Source organism: Penicillium malachiteum, assembly GCF_028827825.1.
Source record: "Penicillium malachiteum strain IBT 17515 chromosome Unknown utg000002l:1.0-8849297.0:1.0-8852440.0, whole genome shotgun sequence".
Taxonomy (NCBI): Eukaryota; Fungi; Ascomycota; class Eurotiomycetes; order Eurotiales; family Aspergillaceae; genus Penicillium; species Penicillium malachiteum.
The window spans coordinates 3358781-3379916 of NW_026643095.1; the positions used below are offsets into that span (position 1 = coordinate 3358781).

General features: G+C 46.8%; 9 protein-coding genes across 9 annotated transcripts; 5 read left to right on the forward strand and 4 right to left on the reverse strand.

Annotated features, from left to right (window-relative positions):
* Positions 1-162: 162 nt before the first annotated feature.
* On the forward strand, positions 163-1291 carry N7483_004310 (alpha/beta hydrolase family protein; the record flags this gene model as incomplete). The annotated part of the gene is made up of 3 exons (XM_057087747.1): positions 163-298; positions 358-779; positions 815-1291. The coding sequence occupies 3 exons, from the start codon at positions 163-165 to the stop codon at positions 1289-1291; spliced, it is 1035 nt and encodes a 344-aa protein (XP_056947576.1).
* Positions 1292-2165: 874 nt separating this feature from the next.
* Positions 2166-4354, forward strand: N7483_004311 (putative phenol monooxygenase; the record flags this gene model as incomplete). Its single annotated transcript, XM_057087748.1, has 5 exons — positions 2166-2501; positions 2565-3330; positions 3386-3408; positions 3460-3916; positions 3969-4354. The coding sequence occupies 5 exons, from the start codon at positions 2166-2168 to the stop codon at positions 4352-4354; spliced, it is 1968 nt and encodes a 655-aa protein (XP_056947577.1).
* Positions 4355-4680: 326 nt separating this feature from the next.
* N7483_004312 (uncharacterized protein) lies at positions 4681-6307 on the reverse strand (the record flags this gene model as incomplete). The annotated part of the gene is made up of 10 exons (XM_057087749.1): positions 4681-4762; positions 4819-5247; positions 5310-5496; positions 5557-5582; positions 5647-5763; positions 5826-5867; positions 5924-5953; positions 6008-6064; positions 6168-6220; positions 6284-6307. The coding sequence occupies 10 exons, from the start codon at positions 6305-6307 to the stop codon at positions 4681-4683; spliced, it is 1047 nt and encodes a 348-aa protein (XP_056947578.1).
* Positions 6308-7911: 1604 nt separating this feature from the next.
* N7483_004313 (phytanoyl-CoA dioxygenase family protein) lies at positions 7912-8968 on the forward strand (the record flags this gene model as incomplete). Its single annotated transcript, XM_057087750.1, has 3 exons — positions 7912-8081; positions 8139-8503; positions 8562-8968. The coding sequence occupies 3 exons, from the start codon at positions 7912-7914 to the stop codon at positions 8966-8968; spliced, it is 942 nt and encodes a 313-aa protein (XP_056947579.1).
* Positions 8969-9184: 216 nt separating this feature from the next.
* On the reverse strand, positions 9185-13293 carry N7483_004314 (MRX complex DNA-binding subunit; the record flags this gene model as incomplete). Its single annotated transcript, XM_057087751.1, has 3 exons — positions 9185-9193; positions 9251-13024; positions 13081-13293. The coding sequence occupies 3 exons, from the start codon at positions 13291-13293 to the stop codon at positions 9185-9187; spliced, it is 3996 nt and encodes a 1331-aa protein (XP_056947580.1).
* Positions 13294-13980: 687 nt separating this feature from the next.
* On the forward strand, positions 13981-15135 carry N7483_004315 (GATA transcription factor LreB; the record flags this gene model as incomplete). The annotated part of the gene is made up of 1 exon (XM_057087752.1): positions 13981-15135. The coding sequence occupies one exon, from the start codon at positions 13981-13983 to the stop codon at positions 15133-15135; it is 1155 nt and encodes a 384-aa protein (XP_056947581.1).
* Positions 15136-16280: 1145 nt separating this feature from the next.
* On the reverse strand, positions 16281-16950 carry N7483_004316 (Nitroreductase; the record flags this gene model as incomplete). Its single annotated transcript, XM_057087753.1, is given in 2 exon segments — positions 16281-16613; positions 16624-16950. The coding sequence occupies 2 exon segments, from the start codon at positions 16948-16950 to the stop codon at positions 16281-16283; spliced, it is 660 nt and encodes a 219-aa protein (XP_056947582.1).
* A 327-nt stretch (positions 16951-17277) lies between these two features.
* N7483_004317 (Zn(II)2Cys6 transcription factor) lies at positions 17278-18978 on the forward strand (the record flags this gene model as incomplete). The annotated part of the gene is made up of 1 exon (XM_057087754.1): positions 17278-18978. The coding sequence occupies one exon, from the start codon at positions 17278-17280 to the stop codon at positions 18976-18978; it is 1701 nt and encodes a 566-aa protein (XP_056947583.1).
* Positions 18979-19059: 81 nt separating this feature from the next.
* N7483_004318 (MFS transporter) lies at positions 19060-20644 on the reverse strand (the record flags this gene model as incomplete). The annotated part of the gene is made up of 2 exons (XM_057087755.1): positions 19060-19357; positions 19395-20644. 2 exons carry the CDS (start codon positions 20642-20644, stop codon positions 19060-19062), a joined length of 1548 nt encoding a protein of 515 aa, XP_056947584.1.
* Between the last annotated feature and the right edge of the window lie 492 nt (positions 20645-21136).

The window sequence follows — 21136 nt, forward strand, 5'->3', positions numbered from 1 at the left end:
ATTTTCATTAAATTTGAAACCTTGAATCGCATAGTCTCGCTATGGAGTCAACGCCTCGGAAACCATACCACGTACAAGAAGTTTCTGGATGATCCCAATTTTTTCCCACATCATTCCTCTGCTAGCGCTGTGTGGAACTCAAAATGGAAAGCACTAGCTACCATGGGGATATATCCCTTTGTGGATGGCAAAGTTGAGGACTTCCAGGAAATCTTTGACAACCTGATCGAGGCGAGCGGTGATGACTACAATGTCTTTCATGACCCAGACGCATACGCAGCCCCTTTCTTTCCAGTGGGTAAGTGATTACTTGAAGAAGCCAAAGTCGCAGAGACCACGGATAGCCTAGCAGCGCAGCGCGGGACCTCTACCTGCGTGCCGCAGCTGTGTTTCGTATCGCTCGATTCCCAATCAACCGCTCCCCGGCCTCTCATAAAGCCTGGCAGTATGGCAAGGAGGCATACATGGCTGCATCGCCTTACTTGGACCCACCAAACCAGCAAATTGCCATTCCACATACACACCAAGATGCGTCAACTGGTGATGGGGATACAATATACTCGTACCTCCGCGTTCCTTCCAAGATTGAGAAACCAGAGGGCGGCTGGCCTGTCATCCTGTTCATATGTGGATTAGATGCGTATCGGACAGACCATACCGTTCGTACCCAATCTCACGTTGACCATGGATTTGCCTGCTTATCCATCGAGATCCCTGGAACTGGCGACTCGCCCGCTGCTCCAGGAGATCCTCTTAGTCCTGATCGTCAGTGGAGCAGTGTTTTTGACTGTATCGCAAATCCGTCCGGGGGCAGGAGTACAGTTTGGATGCTAAGAGAGTCACTGTTCGCGGAATCAGTACAGGTGGTTACTTTGCAATGCGCATAGCACACACCCATTCCAACCGCTTGAAGGCGGCAGTTGCCCAGGGGGGTGGCTCTCACCATATGTTTGATGAGACATGGATACGCGCACAGAACCATATGGAATACCCCTTCGCTCTTGCGGATTCATTGGCTGCGAAGTTTGGATTCTTCTCTGTAGAGGAGTATATCAATAGCAATCCTCGTGCTAGGTTTAGCCTTGAAGAGAACGGTATTCTTGATATGCCTTGCACCCGGCTGTTGGTCATCAATGGTATGGAAGACAGCATTTTTCCAATTGAGGATATGATCCTGCTATGCAGACGAGGAAGAACTAAAGATGCTCAGTTTATTGACGGCAAAGGTCATATGGGCAATCCGGGAGCAGAGGAGATCATTTATCAGTGGATTGACGAAGTTGGGGAGTGACGGGAACCGGGCAGTCAATATTGCAAATTTTGAACCGTTCATGCACATGTGTTGTTTTCAACTTTCACTCCAGACTTTTTGAGAATTTTTCAGATGTTATGCTTTATATTCCAGTTGAGTGCAATACTTAAATACTCTGTATCATCACTTAAATCAGTCATATTAGTAGCGACAGCGATAGTGACGGTGATAGTAATATGCGAGAAGATATGTGAAATTTTCTTTGTTTCTAGCTATATTTCGGTATATATTTTGGTCTGATTTATATCTAAAGTTTATTAAATTTCACCTAATATATGTAATTTATTAAGAAAAAGAAATTATAAATTGTGGGGATCAGTTTTGAAATCGACATCCGCACCGTGACGTACATAGTGAGTATGGATATATGGATATACACTGACAATTAGGGTTATGCCTTCCAAGGTTATTTCCGTAAACCAAGGAAATTCCAGTCGATCACTCCCCCCACAGACAGCAGAAGGATGTACATACATAGCATGACTATTGATTACTTGAATCTCACAAATCCACAACAGCGGGAATTCCAATCGCCGATAACAAATCATGACTGGCTAAAATGGTGCTACTTGATCCACCCGGCCCATGCACTGGACCCATGAAATGCTTCACCGCGTACGTAGTTCTACACTTTTCCCCGGGCCTAGTTCCCCGCTATTGAAGAATTGCTGTCCGCGACCTCGGGACACGTCGATAATGCCGCGTTCTTCGTGGGTCTTGTGTTCGGATTAACAGCCATATATCCACTCATGTACGGAATATAGATATAAGGAGCGAGCCCAGACGCGGAAATTGAATCTACCAACCTCAATTTCTTTGAATTACAGCGCAATTTCATCCATAAAGACTCGTCATGCCCGTCTTCACTGAATATGCCGCGGCGTCGCGCGAGCTTCGTGTCTTGCCTTCTTTCGCGCCCCCGTTACCTCGCCTGACACCTACTATCTCAGTGGATAAGGAGACAGAACGATATGAAGTTGTGATTGTCGGTGCTGGGCCGGCTGGATTAATGCTTGAGTTACTCTTAGCACGATATGGTTTAACAGACGACTCCCTCCTATGCGTAGACTCTAAGCCTACAACACTCAAGTCTGGACAAGCAGATGGATTGCAGCCTCGTACACTGGAGACATTGAAATCGCTAGGTCTAGCGGATGAGATCCTCACAGAGGGATGTCAAATGTGGCAGGTAAGCGGGGAATCCCTGTACTTATGGTTGTGAAGCAAAGTCTGATTGTATAATGAAACAAAGGTCGCATTTTGGAACCCCTCGGATGATAAAGAGAAGATAATCGAACGGACCTCAATCATTGCTGATGTCGCCGTCCCTGCGAGATTCCCATACGAAGTCACAATTCACCAAGGCCGAATTGAACGAATCCTGGAGACTGACTTACACCGCTATTCTAAGCGTGGAGTCCAGAGAAACACAAAACTGCTGGATATGAAGATCGACGAAGAAGGTGACCCGGAGTACCCGGTCTTAGCGGAAATTGAAACAGAAGGTCACCGACGTATCGTGCGGTCAAAGTACCTCGTAGGAGCGGATGGAGCACACTCAATAGTGCGGCGCTGTATGGGACTTAAGCTGGAGGGCGAGTCACTGGATCATATCTGGGGCGTGGTGGACTTGATCGTTGATACAGATTTTCCTGATATCAGACGGCGATGCGCGATTCACTCTCCTGCAGGCTCTGTCATGGTTATTCCCCGTGAGCGTATCGCTACCGGTGATTATCTGACACGATTGTATGTTCAAGTACCTGGAGATATTGATCCTGACAGTGAAGATGGAGCAGATACATCTCCCACGGAGGATGCCAGGGCTCGAAGAAGCAAGGTTACCCAGGAGACGATATTTGAGAACGCGGCTGCAGCGTTCAAGCCATATTATATTCGACCAAAGTCGGAGGGTGCGGTGGATTGGTGGGCAGCTTATCAGATCGGACAGCGAGTCACAGACAACTTTTCAGTAAAGGACTCCAAGGGCGTGAACCGGGTATTTATTGCTGGTGACGGTATGTAGTATGTGGAGAGACGTTCTAGGACATTTTACTGACGCTTCGACTGCAGCATGTCATACACATAGCCCCAAGGTAAGCAGACGGAATCATCATGTCTCATCTTCAACACTCTAACGTTTCAAGGCTGGCCAAGGAATGAACGTGTCCATGATGGATTCCTACAATCTTGCATGGAAATTAGCATATGCAATCCATGGCCTTACGCCCGCATCCGCTAGCACTGAGGAAGATCCTCTTCTCGACACATACCACACAGAGCGACACACCATTGCCCAACAACTGATCGGTTTTGACCGTGCATTCTCATCCATGTTCTCAGGCAAAATTGGTGCATCAGAAAATAGCGCTGGAGGATTGACCCACGACGAGTTCCTCCAGGTGTTCAGTCGAGGCAATGGATTTACCAGTGGCTGTGGAATCGAATATCCCGAGAACATGACCGTTCAACGAGATTTGAATGACAGTGCCGATCCGATCAGTGGCACTGACTTTCTATCTGGTATTCTGCGTCCAGGAAGAAGATTGCTAAATGTGCGCCTTGTTCGACATGCTGATGGGTACCGTCGTGATTTACAAGATGGTGAGATAGAATCTCCTGAGAATCATTTTCTGTGTCATTTCTGACCTTTTAGATCTTCTGTCGACTGGCCGATTCCGTATCTTGTGTTTGACCTCGTCGGACCTGCTGGATCCTCAAGGCGTGTCTGCTAGAGCGCTAACCAATATCGGTTCTATTATTCCCCAGTTCCCTCCCTCTGTTCTTGAGCAGGTTGTCATTCACCCTCATCTCTCCCGGGACTTCTCATGGAATGATATACCCGCAGACGTGAAGGAGTATTCGGAGATGTCATTTTACAGCGGGTATGAGTTGGATGATGTATATGCGACGTATGGCGTGGATCCCGCTAAAGGTGCACTCGCTATCGTTCGACCAGATGGATACATTGGTGTCATCTCTGAGCTTGGTGATGTTGAACGCGTGAAGAAATATTTGAAGACTCTGATTCGAACAGTCTAGCCCTGGAGGCAACATAATGATGTCAGTCTATTAGTGTTACCCTTCAACGCGATTCAATCATGATTTTGTCAAGTCAGACTTTTCTTCACTATTCCTTCCAACGACTAGTAGGCAGTACTAGTATAATAAGCCTTGAGAATTCCATATACATGAGAAGTAGCACGCTATTGAGGTATTTAATATTAAACTTGAACTGGCCCAGCAAACAGGTGAACCCACATGTGCACAGACTGGTCGTTGATATGTGAATGAAAGCCAATATGGACAGAGAAGGGCATAAACCGAAAACAGATAGATCAATTGCGTCGCAACTTCCAGTGTCATCACTATTCCCTCTTGATCTCTATTGCCGCCTTCTTCTTCAATGCCACCTCCTCCGGGAACGGCTTGCGAGCCCATACACGTTTCCTGCAAGATACCAGTTAGTCTTCCCATCACCAGATATCCGAAGTAATTTGACTCACGATCTGACATAGCTGTGGTAATGTGGGTTCTGCAGTTCCTTGCGCAGAGTAGACACATAAACAAGCACCTCCTCCTTAGTCCAAGGTCTCGGTGCCCCGAATTTCGTGAGCAGGTACATGCACCAACCCTCCAGACCGGACAACCAATGCTGGAAGTTCACCATGCCAGCTTCTTTGAGTTGCTTGTCCTTGGGCCATGGGCCGATCGGCCACTTATATTTCTTTTCATGGATATCCACAAATCCAGCTTTGCGGATTCCCTCTGTCATGGTGAGCATAGCGTCCAGTCCTCGACCTGACCTCTCGGCACTACCCATGATAGTCGTGCCCCATGTATTGAGCATACTGTCTTTGGGCACACTACCGTCATCGCACTCGATGGGGGCCAAAGCCTCGAGTTGTTCGATCCAGGCTCCAGGCTTCAAATTGCTGAAAGTAAGAAGTGAAAATGAGTGTATGATCTTCATTCTTGGGGCTGGAGGAATGCTTACTCATAGCACTGTTTGTAGATCTTATCCCATTCACCGTCAGTCCAAGAGGCTGTCATAATACGCAAGTGAATAAGATCAAATGGCTCTTTCCAGGTCCATTGCTGGATAGCATCGTCAACTTCTAATACACAATTTGGTGGCATCCATGTAATAGGAGGCGGGAAAAGATCGACGCCGCGAACAGTTGCTTGTGATTTCCGTTAGTGCCAGTACGGGTATAATGCAGATGATACCGTTGAAGACTCACCGGTCGGGAACATATCAGCCACATCACTATTCATCGTGTCAGTGATGTGTCCTCGTGTGTCATCTGGAGGTTCTTCTCGAGATCACGCACATGGCCCAATTGCCTTTTCCAGTCCCCAAATCCAATATATGCGTCGGGTTTTCGCCAATAGGTGCGCGGAAAAGTGGATTATCTCTGTCGGAATCCATGATCATGGCTAGAAGGTGCCTGGGATTGTTTAATAGAGGAACGAACAAAAGCCGGGGGCTATGGAGAAATTGGTAGCATACGCAGCTTCATAGGTCTCGAATGATTGATCATCTACAGGAAGTCTATGTAAAGTCAATAAGGACGTCCAGCTTTGAGGTGTATATTGGTTTTGACTTACAGATAATCGTCACTTCTCAGGGATTGATATCTATATAAGACAATATTAGATTAGAGAGATTAATTCCGGATGAAAGAGACCTACCGGCGGCCATTTTCCATAAGACCCCTATAGATGGAAGAACCTATTGATGTTGTTTCCCTAAAATGGAGTCAGCTCAATCTCTCAAGAACATTTGAAAGATGTTCTGCCTGAAAATGGACAGTAGATATTGGATTTGAAATGAAGAAAAAAGGTTACTCACGATTGCCAGTCATCAGGATATTGGTTATCATCGGGTTGATAGACATTTGTGTCCTATGGAATTGACAAATAAGCATAAGTACCATGCATCATCCATGCAAGGAGAAGATCACCCACCACAGCAATTGTATCTTCAATCATTTTGGAATACTTGAAAGAAGAAAATTGAACATTCCAGAGGGAATTTCTTTGACGAAGAAAACTGTTCTTAAGCGGGGCGGCGCGCGCCGTTATCCCACTTTATGTCAATCAAAAGGCTAAATTGTAGGACTTTTGACGGGAACAACGGGAAGTCACTTTTCAAGTATCAAAACAGGAATTTCAATGATTGGATTGATACTTTGAAATTCCACTCCGCAGTGGGGATAGCATGAAGGGGCCGGGAGAGACTAAAGAGGAGAGAGCCACTAAATATCAAAGTGGAAGACGTTTCCGTGGACGCCACCACGAGGTTGCTGATCAACCCAGAGGGTTACTTTTCTATTCTAGTTCTTGCCCCGAAACAGAAGATACTAAATGAGTCCGGAGGTTGGATCACAAAAGAAGTGAATTCTGCGAGTGAAAGTGATATGAGGAAAAGAGATGTGGGAACGGGAAAAGGACTCGGGAAGCGGGAAACCAGCCTATAAGTTCACGTTATGTGTGCAACCGAGATACTAGTAGTATCAGTAGTATTCATGATAATCGGATTAATTCACGGAATATCCGGCAGGATTCAAGTTAATATAGTTCTCAACTTGCCACCTCCTGTATAATTTTTGACTACATAGTACATAGTAATGTGCTCAAGTGCTTAATACCGGTTTTATCATGTGGGCTTTTTGTTCTTCACGGGTACATGCACATGCAGGTTCTTCTGCAGCAATTCGAAAACAAACAATTTCGGAGTACTAGCCTGAACTAGGCTACTATGATACGGTTTTTCGGAGTACCGATCGTTAGTATTGTCCACCTCATATGTGAGCAGCTAATGCGTTGGCAATGACGAAGGATCTTCTAGAAATGTACAAGCGAATAAAGCCCAGGCCAATTCCAGGTCTTGGCTTTATTATGCCGTTGAACTAGTTCAAAGTGTTAGCCCCTTATTTCTCTTTAAATCGGCATGATATTCCACCGCTAATCACCTGATCTCATAAACAGTTCCAAGGTTATCATTCATCTCATATATCATACTATCATGGTTCATCCCTCAGGATAAGAGAAAATTGAAGTCCAAGTTGGTAACATTGAGGCTTCACCTAGGTAAGGTTAGTGATTTTAAAGACTCGGACTTGACTTCATTGGAATTTATTATAATTTCTAAATGCTATGAAAATGAAACAGGACCCTACTTAGTACTAGTACGCTGTACCTACCCGTGAACGTAGGTACCAGTTAGTAGTAGTAGTAGTAGTAGGTAGTGTAGGTGCCGATCAATGTCCATACAACCAAGCACAGTGATTGCCCTCCGGCTTTAGACTCAATTTTATTTTCATCGGTCCAATCATCCATATAATTCCAATATTTGAATGCTTGATCTCAGGAAATTCAAATCTTATGATCAAAATGCGTAACGCCGACCAATAACAATGTGAGGATTCGAGCGGGAGCTTCAGCAACACCATGCGTGGGGGTGTGCAACCGGTGGACACCAGCAACATTTGAATATAAATGCCAGGTTTCCATAAAGATTGTTTCAAGCAGCTTTCATTTCATCTACCCTCTTGAACAATATCTTGCACTCCCACTCAGAAGCCATATTCAAAATGACCATCAATGTTCGCTCCAACCAAGGTCCCCCAGTGCCTGCACAGTGGCTTCGCCCAACACCAAAAGACACCTCATTCGAAGAAATGCAAAAAAGGCTCCGGACAGATGGCTACGTCTTTGTGAAAAACCTACTCCCACGAGAGGAGGTCCAATGTGTTCGAAAAGAGTAAGTGCTATCACCTCAACGATTCCAAGAATAAACTAACTGACAATGTTGTTTAAGATACTTCGCCCATTACGAACCAACGGGGATAGTAAAGCCTGGGACTCCCCTCGAAGACGGTATCTTCAATGATGAAAATGATCCACTTGCCCATGGAGGTATCGGAGCGGGAGAACTCCCTCCTACCGATCTACAAGTGAAGACTATGATTGAAGCGCACACCCGACCGGAATACCTGCAGATGTTGGAAAATGTGGAATTTCGGGCATTCGTTAGAGGAATCATGGGCTGGGAGAAAGAGATATTACTTACGCGTACAATGATAAGACATAATGCACCAGGTGCGTTGAGTACTGGGGTTCATTACGATAAATTATTTCTGAGAAAAGGGGAGGCGGAGTTCCTGACTGCTTGGGTTCCTATTGGTAAGTATACCATTTTTTCATTCTCGGTGCAGGTTAATTCTAATCATGGAAATCACAGGAGATACAAAGGCAACAGGTGGTGGGCTGATGTACCTTTCGGACTCAGTCTCTGTTGGTCGTGAAATCGAGGAAGACTTTACGCGAAGAGCAAAGGAATTGTCAGACGAGGAAAGATTGAGTGCCTTCAATGTTCACATGGAGAAATACGGTCAATTATCTCAGAACGCGAGTGAGTTTGGAGAGTTACACCAGTCAGATGGTGAAAAATCACGTCGTCATTGGCTTGCTGCAGACTATGAAGCCGGCGATGTGGTATTTCATGATCCATATATTGTGCATGCTAGTTTGAAGAATGAGGGATTGGATGGAAGAATCCGTGTTAGTACAGACTTGAGATTTTATGAAGATGGAAGTGATATGGATGACCGCTGGATGAAGCTATGGACTCCCGGTGATGGTCTTTAAACATGAGCTTAGGCTCTACGTTAGCTAGTACATATGAACCACACAGATACAGTAAAAGAATGTTACACTATTGATACTAGCTATCAAGATAGCGAGCCACTGACGCCTGAATTTGAATGGGTATGAAACGTAAATGCTGCGAAACGTGAAATAAGAGGTGACCATGTTGTCTAGGAGGAGTCTAGAAAATGGAACCATTTTTGATGACGGGAGGGTTTACATGACCTGATTCGCGATTAGTAAAAGCTCAAAAGATTCAAATGTTTTGATGGGTTAACATACCTCAGCAATTGACTGCCTTTCAATTATCGACTTCTGTCTCTCATTACGCGAGACGCGATAATAGTAGTCACTGAAGTCTCCACATTGCATGTGCCGCAAGAACTCTTCGTCGTGTGTGATGACAATCAGCTGGAAGTTCGCCTGTTGCTGTCGAGCTTTGATGATATCATGCAGTGCTTCAGCCAGGGAGCGAATGTTGTCACGATCCAGATTGGTGGTTGGTTCATCCAGAGCAATCAATCCGCAGTTGACACCAAAACACTCTGCCAACGCAAGGCGGATAATGATACTAGCCAGCACCTTTTGACCAGCACTGCAGCGGCCTCGCATATCCATCTCAGCGCCCTGCTTGACCATGCAGACTCGATAGTTGTATGACCGATTGCCCTTCGCATTCTCATTATCCGATCGAATGAGAACCGTGTCGATATCTGTGCCGCGGTAGGTCTTCTGCCACAGCTCGCTGACAATGGCATTAATTTCTTCCATCTTCAGACCGTGGTATCGCATGATGGCTTTGTCGAGGGCGCCACCGTATCGGCCGAGATCTTCCACGGCTGCTTTGGTTGTCTCAACCTTGATGTGCGATTCCTTGTACTTGAATGCTGCATCTTTGTAGTCGGTGTTCCAGTCCTTCAGAAGCTGCATCAGCTGGTCATCTTTGGATTTCATCTCGCCCATCTTGCTGGCCTGTTTAGCAGCCAGGGCGTTGTGCTCTCGCGTCCAGCGCTCCGATTCCTGCTTAAACCGGCTGCGATCAACCTCGGCATTCTGCCCTTCCAATTCCTCGATTTCTTGCTCGACGCTGTGCAAATCCCTTGTAGATTGGCGATAGGTCAAGTTATCTGAGTACTGGCGCTTTGTATTCTCGCTGTCCATGAGCTGAGCTGAGATCTTGTTAATTTCTCTTGTGATCTCGCCTTGTTCGGACTCGAGTTTACTGATTTCAGCCTCTAGCTCAGATAGTTCTTCCTTGCTTCGTTTGAGCTGATCTGGGCCTCCTCGCTCATTGTATGAATTGATGTCTTCATTCGCCAAGTCAAGCTGGTGAATACTTTCGGAGAGACGGGTGATATCATGTTGCAGATCTCGCTCACGCGACTCGGCCCGCTGGCTGATATCGTCGTAACGACCTTGAGCTTGAAGCAACTCCGGCGTTAGACCCTCAATGTCTCGGTCCGCTTTCTCGATCGCATCTCGCTGCTGCGAATTGAGTTTCTTGTACTCATCCAAGCGAACGACCAAGTCAGTCTTCTTATCCAGCTGATGTCTGGCATTAACCAAATTGGCCTCAGCGTCCTTCAGATGAAGCTCCAGTTTATTCATCTCGGTTCGAGTCTGCTCTCTTTCGTTCGTGAGTTTGGTCAGAGTCTTTTTCAACTCGCGCGCCTTTTCACTGTTTGCGGAGATCTCATCTTGGATGTCCTCCAAGGTACGACTTGCAGACGCATCCTCTTGGTTTGCTGCGAGTTCCTGGATTTGAGAGGTAATGGTCTTGATCTCGGCGTCATATCTTGCAATGGTAGTAACCGTCTTGGTCAGGCCTTCCACGTCCTTCTTACTTTCCTGCTTATCGCTTACGGTTCTGTCATGAACTTCAAGCTTATCTGAAAGTTGATCGTGCTGACTCTCAAATTCTTGCACTTCTTTCTCGATCTCCGGAATGTCTGTTTCAGAAAGACGGACCCATGTGTCATAATATACACCTGCACTGCGGGTAACTTGTAGCTCTTTTTCGAGTTCTTCCAAAGAACCATCGTCTGCATCCATGGCAGCTTTCTTCACCAAGGCTTCTAGCTTCTTAGTGAACGTTTGGAACTCGGTGTCGGTCTTGAACCCTCTCTGACACGTACGGCACACCTTGGCACGCTTCGCTGCATCAAGACATTTACTGAGGTACTCGCCCATACCGGCGTATTGATCAAGATCTTTGCGCGTGATATCGTAGTGCGCTTGCCGATCTTGGAGGATGTCAGGGTAGTCGTTAGGCTCTGCATCGACTGCTTCTTTGATTTCTCTCACACAATCTTCGAGCTCTTCTTGTCGCTGTTTGAGAGTCTTCTTTGCATTCTTGAGTTTGAACTCAACCTGCTCCAGCTCTCGACTAACACCATCTCGATCTCGCTCGGCATCGGATACCTGCTTAGATTCAGCCTCAACTGCCCGCTGAAACTCTCGCTCCAGTGTTTCGGGTTGCCAGTCTGCGCCAACGACCTTCAAAAGCCGGTCTCCATGGACACCTTTCATTGTTTGAAGGCTGCCTTCCCTCTCCTTGATTTCCTTTTTGAGGTGATCCAATCGAGCGAGCTCTCCAGCCTTCTTTGTAGACTCAATCAACTCAGCATTCAGCTTCGAATTTTCATCTTCAAGTTTGTGGATTTGAGTGTCGAGGGCCTGAATTTCTTGGTCCCATGAAGCATTCTTCGTACGATCTTTGGCTTGGTCGAGGTTTGCGGTGATGTCTTCAATCTTGGCTTCTAGAGCTGCCTGGACGCCTTCGTCAACTTCGATTTCATCGAGTTTCCGCCGGTAGTTTGTGGCTTCTCTTTCATTGATCGAAATTTGTCTTTTAGCAGCATTCTTGCTTTCCTGTAAAGCAGACTTCCGCTGTCCAATTTCATTGAGCGTGTCTTGAACTTCACGAAGCTCCTTCTGAGCTTCACGTTTCACCCGATCGAGGCTCTGATTTTGCTCTCGTAAAAATCGTTTGACTTTCTGCATGAAAGCATCAATATCGTCCTGGTCCATCTCCCCAGTCACGCCGCGAATATTGTTTCCGCGCGCAACTTCGTTGATCATCTCTTGGCGTTTTTGGACCTGCCTCTCGAAGTTGGCCTTGTCGTTCTCGTATTTTCCATTTTCAGCCTGTTTCAAGCCCAGACTGCGCCGAATCTGTTCAATGCGCGCCTTGATCTCCATGTAATTCTCCTTTTGAGCTTCTTCTTGTTGCTGGTATTCGAACTGCTTCGTCTCGAATTGCTCCAAGTTAGATTCCAACCACTCATCTGAGTCATCGAGCTCAACCAGGTGTTTTTTGAGGTTGTCGATGGTGTTCTGGATACTTTCTGCCTGGATTCTTCTGCCTTCAAGTGCTCCAAGCACCTTTGCATAACCCTCTGATTGTTTCCAGGCTTTGTCAGCGAGATCCGAAACTCGGCGCATCTCTTTGGACATGTTCTGAGTCTCTTCGCGTATTTCCTCAATTTCATCCTGGAGCTTAACAGATCGTTTCTCTGCACGATCCGCCTTGTCCTTATCTTCTTTGGCGTGCTGCTCCATAATCTTGTACTTTGCAAGCTCCTCATTTTGTTTCTTGCGTAGCACCTTGATATTGTCGATGGCCTTTGTGTACTTCAAGGCTTCGAAGATTTCGTCGAATTTCTTTTTCAAGACGGAAGGTTCACTCATCGGCCAGAGACTCTCATCTTGGTGACAAAATATGACCGAGTCGAGAACAGCCTTAGAAACACCCAGGTACTGAGGCATGATCTGGTCAAGCTCAGCTACTCGTGATGAGATAGCCGTTCGCTCGCCATTTTTCATCATCATCAAATGACCTTCCAGTGTCTTTTGTTGTCTCGTTGTCTTCTTGACCGTGAGCTGTAAGCTTCGCGTAGCCACCATCTTAGCGCCAGAAGTTCCTTTGAAGGAGAGCTTCACCTGCGCAAGAACCTCTTTTTCGCCGCATAATCTCGGATCGTGGATGAAAGCGCCGCCTTTGCTGTTCGGAGGGAGATCGCCGGTGGTAGCGTACTTCAAACACTCGATAATTGTCTAGGCCTGTCAGTTTCTACCTAGCACCTGTAAGATATAGTTGCTGGCATGCGTACTGTTTTACCTGATCCATTGTATCCGACAATCAATGTCAAAGGTGTGTGAAATTGGATCGTCTCGCTGCGGGTGTTATCGAAGGACCGTACGCTAGAATCCAGAACCCGGTTAGTATTTGGTTTTCGGCCAACAGCGATAGCAAAAGTCCATACCCCAAAATTGAAAGCTTGTCGATCTTTGCTGTCGAAATTCATTTCCATCGTCAGATCCATCCGGTGGCTCGTAAACCGCGTTCGATTACACTTACACCTAGTTCACTATTAGCATACATAGGTTTCATTAACGGACGCTGAGTGTATCTCACATTTTGAAGCGCTGTGGCGACAGGACGCACCACAGAGTCTTCTAGTGGCGAATGGTGAATCTCAAGGTCATCCACAGGTCTGTTTTCCAAAGTCCCAAATGGTGGTCAGATCTCAACGGGGCTTTATGATGCATCAACTTTCTCCACTTTTCGTTCGCGCTCAGAGCGACACGAAGTCACGTGGCGTAAATGGTACGTTAGATAAGCAGCGCCCCACAGCGATCAGCACCGCATCTATCACCCTGAGCGAACCGGGTCTAATTTCCCTCCTCTTGGGATTTCCCACGCTTTTTTTCGGCGTTGGTTTCACTGCGATAAGCAGAGCAGGGGGAATTGTGAATATTCTAAATTTCCTTCTTGTTATATCGCTGTGGAATAAAACTTCTGGTACCTGACTCTAGGTAATCAGATATGATCCTCTCTGGCTCGGATCTATAGGAGATACACCCTGACTTTGCGGGGAATGCACCCGCCCGCCCGTTAGGGTCGCTGAGCTCGGACTTACGCTCGCCCCGAATCGCCTAACGGCAATTTCCACATCCCTGACCGACGATATATTTCCTCTTCCTTTCCTCCGGGCCTCAGCCACTTCGGTATGGCTCTAAGTCAGCATTCAACGTACGATAGCCTGCACGCACCCGCACAGCAGCGCCAGTCCATCTCCAATCAAGGGTACCCGAGCGCACAGCAGAACATGGCAGGGTCTTATGCACACTTTGGGCTGCAGATGGGCCAACGGGGAGGATATAATGCGGGACAGAATGATCCTGGTTGGACGGAGCAAGTGCTGGAAGAAATGAAGGACATGCTCCTGCTCGTGAGTGGCGAAGGCCACATTACATATGCCTCGCCGTCCGCGAAACAAATCACCGGTCGAGTCTCAACGCAGTTGGAAGGGACCACCCTTACAGAACACATTCATGAAGACGATAGATATATTTTTGAGCGCGATATGAGCGAGGCGATTACAGATAATCGACCATTCCGCGCACATGTGCGATTCCAGAGGAGTAATAACACCTATGGTCTCGTCGAGATTTACGGACACCCGCATATTGCGGGCGATGGTGTATCACAGGGTCGGGATACCTCCAACCAAAATCGGTGCAGAGGATTTTTCCTCATGTGTCGGCCCTATCCATCGAAAAATTCACTGCTTCTCGACTCTTTCCTGGAACACAAAATTGAGAATGCGCGACTAGTGCAACAAATCGCAAAATTGAAACAAGAGGAAGAGGAAGAAGCCATCTTAACCCGCGGCGACTTTGGAAAGGGAGACGGCGTACTTATGGATGGTGGAAATGGACAAGGAGTATTAAGCGACCAAGACTCCAGTGAAACTGCTGCCGCCATTTCAGATGATTCGGATGCCAGCGCAGGCCCTGATTACTTCTCGGAAAGACCATCTCTACAGAACATAGGCTTGTCACATATTGATGGCATCGAAGTGATGACAGGTCTTCACTATGGCGACGGCGAGCGGTCACAGGGTTTGAGCACTGGCTTGCGTCGGGGTCGATTAGTTCACTGTGATATTGACATCACCACTACGGCTGATCAAGCAAGAAGTGCTCAAGAGGGAGACCGGCGCAAAAGACTCAAGGGTCAACATCATTGCACTGACTGCGGAACGGGAGATTCTCCTGAATGGCGAAAGGGTCCTAAGGGTCCCAAGACATTATGCAATGCCTGCGGCTGTAAGTTTTCACCGACTAGTCACTTCTTTACCCCCATGCATAAACTAACTTGATTCCTTGCCTTATTTCTAGTACGCTGGTCGAAGAAAGAAAAAAAGCGCCAAGAGTCCACCTAGTCCCATCAACCCATCATCGCATCGCAGATTGACAGTCTGGAGTATTTCGGGGCTCGGGGGAACACTGTATCTTTTGTTTATCTCATTGGTTCGAGTATTTTGCGTCACGATACCCTTTGCCATCTGCAATTCATGTGACGATTCTTGCAATTTGGAATTTTCAAGCGATTTGAATTATCCCCATGCTGGATCATATAGCATGACTGATGAAATAATGACCCAATATTGGTTCTTTGGTGCTTGTATCTTTGATTTTTATTACATAGATTGTATAAGTTTATTTTCTCACATTGAGTCTCAGTCTTCAGTTCAGTTCCTAGGTTAGGACCCATCCATGTAGGTAGGCACTAGTTTACATACTGGATTTTTTTTTGCTGGTACAGGTAGGGCTTTCCGAGTCACTGGCATAAAAGTCCTCACACCGTGCTTCGCGCGGCAACCTGGCAGTGAAGCAGCGAGAATTTGACATTGAAAATGTAGGTCTTCAGCACTCAAGTGCTTGGCTAGGTCCACGGGTATGTTCATATCCATCCTCTCAGACAGGGATGTTCACATTATGAAGTACAGGGCTTAGTCCGAGTCAGTAGCATCTACAGGTGAGCGATGACCTACACCTCTTTGTATGCAAGTACCCACAGGGTTACCTACAGGGTTACCTGCTACCTACATGATTACCTGGAGGGGAAGGCTACTAGCTGCTATATAGTTAGATAAAGGCAACTGGTGACCCTAGTAGGAATATCTAAACTGAGAGATATCCTAAAGTAAGACATAACTCAAGTGCTGAATTAAGGGGGATATACTAATGTTTAGATGGAATAAACAAAAGACAAATAGAATCTATTGATAAATCTATGGTCTAAGCTATAGGCTGGTTCTGCCAGGTGCCGCTTTAATAAGGGCGCTCAGGCTCACTGGCAGTGAGTACCATCGGATCGCATCGGAGTGGAGCGGAATGGAACGGAGCTCGAAATCAGGCTTATTATCCGATGCCTTTATGTCTCGGCCGATACTTCAAGTTTTACTAGTAGTTTAGATTCAACTATTAATCCAGTATTTAAGTATGAAGGACACTCTTTCCATCATAATCTCATATGTTTTTGTACATAATTTGAGGTGTTGAGTTTCGACTCATCTCCCTTACTGCTCTCTCCGTACACAAACATTCTGTCCTCCAAAGGAAGTGAAGCCTTCTGCGGTGGTCTTCCAGTCAGCTCACCAAAAACAAGCTGGGCCTTTAACTGCCATGTCGCTGGAACTTTCCATTGCTCGACAACCATAGAGTCCACTAACGGACTGTAATGTTGGAGTGAAGCACCCAGGCCGCGCTCACTCATAGCCGTCCATAGGATAAATTGATGAATCGCATTTGTATGTTCCGACCATGTGGAAAAATTGCTAGCATAAGTTGGGAACTTGTCTGACAAAGCTTTGTTGAGGGTCCTCAAAGAAGAGCATTGTCCCATAACCATTTCGAAAGCCCTTCAGTTTCTGTTCCGTGTTGCCTTTGAAAGCATCTTCTCCGATCTTAGCCTTCAGAATGCTCGAAGTATTTCTCCAAAATTTCTGGTGCTCTTCTTTGAGAAGAAGAAGAACGATGCGAGTAGATTGGCTGTTGAAACAAGAGGGGGCATTGAGCATCGTCGTAGATACCAAGTTGCGTATTTCCTTGTCGCAAATCGGCGAGGTATTGGCAATCTTGTACACGGAGCGCCTGCCGACAACGGCATTGAGAAATGGTGATGGCAGCATATTTTGTAGGACTCGTAAGATTATTGAACAATTATGGGTTTTTCTGACTTCAGGAATTGTTCCAAATGTTCCTTTATATACTTGAAATTCAATGTTTGAGTGATATTATTCAATGTTTTCCTGCTTCCTCCTTTAAAATCCGATATTGATCAAATATTTACTACAAAGCTTAAATCCGGGTAAATTCCGTGACATCTGGAATCCTCGATCCAACTTGAACACCGATCGTATCCGATATCTTCCGCTTGCTCCGTTCCATTCTTTTCCAATTTCAGGCTGCAACTTGAATCCTTCAAGTTGCATAGTCTAATTCCGCTCCATCCGGAAATGAGTTCAAGTTCCCACCTCCCGAACACAAAACCTGAAACCGCGCGACTACGGCCACGCCGTGCGTGCGACGAATGTCGAAAGCGAAAGCGAAAATGTGATGGTGAACTGCCCTGCGCGACCTGTACCCACTATGAATACACATGTCAATATGAATACAGTAAGGCGGCCAGGGCCTCCCGTGCTGTGCACACATCCTTGCAGACAAGCCCCACAGATCGTTTGGTAGCACCCCGCGAAAGCTTTCCTACCGACAATCTTGTCCCGACGGGAGGGATTGAACAACTATCAAGTTTTCTGGATCGAGGAACAGCAAGGTTCATTAGCCATGCTTCATCTATTTCTCAGGCTCGGTCTTTAGGCTTGGGTCTCGGATTGCCGGAACCTCCACGTCTCCATTCATTTGGATATCATACTGGGGTTCGGAAAGAGCCAGAGAGAGCCACATCGGCTCAACTTCCACAGCTTCTTCCCTGGGGCCAAGCGAGAGACTGCATCGACGTCTTTACAGCCGTTATTCATCCAGTATTTGGCTTGATGGATATGGAATACATGTGTCAGAGAGCCCGGGAACACTGGCAGGCCTCTCCCGAAGGATTGGAATTTTCCTTTGACGCCGTCATCAGTGGTATCGTTGCACTAGGATCTTTGTTTTCGAATTTGCTTGACGAGGAAAAGGAGCTGCAAGTTGTTCTTCATGCAAAGGCTCTGCTCGATGACCCTGTCATCAGTCGTCGCCCCTCACAAGATCTAGTAGTGGCCTGGATTTTGAGGACCATTTACTCTCGTGCAACCAGTCGACCCAATGTAGCGTGGCTGCACAGTAGCACCACAATGAATCTCATTGAAATTACTGGAATACATTATAATGAAGTACCAGTGGCCTATGGTGCAGAGAATACCGGACCACCACCAGGCCACGAAGGTGATGAACGCGCACGTATCACGTCTGTTGCTCAAAGTCTTCATGTGCTGATCGCGTATGACTATGGAAAGACTATTACACATCTTGATCCTACGGCATGTGATCGCATCCAACCACGACCAGGCGATTTCACTTTGCAACTATCTGAACTTACCAACAAAGTCTTCACTACGACGAGTTATTCGGACCCCATCTCTCATCAGGCTCAGCTTTTGCAGGCTATGGAGCAGTTAATGGAAACTACAGTAGACCATGACTTTCTGATACTTGCGAGAGCTGAGCTATGTTTCGCCATTCACCGTCGTCTTCGCGTCCTTGGGCTTGGCCTAACTGGGCAACAGATCAAGCTCATAGTTGCGGCGGGAACAGCTGCTCTGCCCGCAGCCCGACGTTTGTCAGCTCAGCACCATCCATGGTGGAATATTACAAACGCCCTTTTCCAGTTCATATGTGCTTGTCTCTCAGTTGGTACAAACGAGACCCTGGCAAATATCCAGCCAACAGTTGAAACGTTCGAGTCGGTCACTCGGCATTTTAACACGCATCTCACTCGCGAAGCCTTCAACACCGCACTGTTTTTAATCAATGCATGTCAGAAAGAGAAGGAAAAACAAGTCAGCTTCCTTCAGCTTAGAGGACTGGGACAAGAAAGTGGCGCCTCCCAGGAACAGGTTGATTTGTCCCAGGTGCCAATAATTGATTCTCCACTTGCTTCTCTTTTTGAAACCTACCATGAGCCACCATTTATCGATTTACAAACAATATTCAATATCTAGTTCTGGCTGCTCAATAATATACAGAATATATACACATCGGAATCATACTATCCCAAACTTTGTCCACTTCCAAGGTTCTTTTCAGGCTTCAGACGCGGAGTCGGCTTTGGGACGTTTAGTCACGCTTCGAATGACTGATACGGTCGCTATTCCAACTCCCAGACCAGCGAGGCCGACACCCATGTAAGCTGCACCACGATAACCTCTCAGTATGTCTGTGCCGTCGCGATTGACTCGACTTTCGACGGTTCCCGCAAGCCCTAGCCCAATGGAGATTGAATAATTTACAATGGTGTTGATCAATGAGGCAGCAAGTCCTTGGTGCTCCCGAGGCATACTGTTGCTGAGTATAATTGTTCCTGATGGAAACGACATGTCCCTGATAGACAGTTAGTTGATTTCGAAAAGTTCTTGACGAGGCAGTATGTGTAGTATCCTTACATTCCCATGGGGTTAAGGTACAAATGACAAAGGCTTGTGCCCAGTATGTTTGGTGAACAGGCAGTGTGGCCAGGAGAATTTGGCCACCAGTGAATGCAAGCATTGCAATAAGCATGATCAGACTGGGGCGCAACCGAGCCAGAATAAAGCCGGTTGTAACAGCCGCAACTGCACCGGAGATGGCCGACGGTGTCCACTTCGCAAGCACTAATAGGGGAGTGTCTCCTTTGATCACTTCCATGAACTGGAAGAAGTAGAACACCACAATCCCAAAGCTGGACCAACCCGCAGCCATGCACGCTAGTACCCATGCGACCTCCTCGGAGAAAATCCCTCGAGGAAGTAAGGGACATGCCACATGCTGCTCGATCCAAAGAAACAGGGCTAGGCACAGGAAGCTGAGGATCAGCAGAATATATACATAGACCCTAGACCAACCGACGCTTGGCCCTTGATTCCAGGCGAAATTGATCAAAATCAGAGCAGTAATACCAAGCATGCCTCCTGCCAGATCGCATTTGACCCACCACGGCGTGTCCTTTGATAGCTTTGGAGAGGGGGAATTTGGTATAGCGAAGATTCCAAAGATCGCAAAGGCAATACAAACAATCCCCATGATCCAGTATGCCCATGGCCACCAGACACGCTGTGATATGAGAGCCGAGAACCCACCCCCAATGGCAAATCCTCCTGGTGCGGTAGCACCGAAGATGCTAAAAACCATATCCTTGCGAGGGCCGGGAGGGTACGTACGTCCCAAAATAGCCATGGCATTTGGCAGCAAGAAAGCCGGACCGATTCCTTGAAATGCGCGGCAAATATCAAAGAATACTTGGTTTGACCAAACAGAAAACCCTCCCAGAAGGGACCATAAACCAAACCAGGGGAAGCCACCAATGAACATGAGTCTATGTCCATAGAGGTCCCCGAGTCTTCCTGCAATGAGGATAAATGTGCCGACTGTAAGACTATACGCGGCTGCGTACCAACTTAACTTCCCGGAATTGGTGACGTTGAAGCTATCGCCGATGATGTGTAGAGGAACAATAGCAAGAGCAAGACCCACTTGAGTCATGAACTGAGCGGCACAAACCACGCCAATGAAGATAGACTCTTGCAATAAGCTCTTGGGTATCTCCATGGCTGACTGGTTGGTGACCGCGCGAGCCAGCTCGCCCTGAGGAAATTGCGAGCTTCCCGCAAGACGAATGGGGTTCGGGGTCATTCGAAGACTCTTCGTGAAATTCTTCTTTGTTGGACATATTCACGAGCAATGTAGAACGGAAAGGAACGATGAAGTGTCGAAGGGTTGATGGGCAGATCGGGTACAGGCGACCTAGTCTGCCAAAAATTGGACTATATAAAGGAAGATTGCATCCGATGTCAGTGAGCAGAACTTAGATAAGTAGGAAAGCTCATTTGTGAATAGCGGGTGGTTTATGTAGCTAGCAAAGCATTTTAGTCCTTCTCGCTATTAGCTCCTGGCACCTGGGGTATTCGGCATCGACTGACGATGTAAATACCGCTGAAAGGGTCGGGTCGGGACGGATTGGATCGGGGAACGGAGTTAAGATTACTACCTAGGTATAGATAGAGGCCTGAAACGGCACATAGATGACTCCATCGGAAATAAAATCAATAAATAGGAATGGGTAGGCATGCACCAAGAAATTACGAGTTTGATTGTCTACACTATTCATCCGCTTTCCTTGGTTCC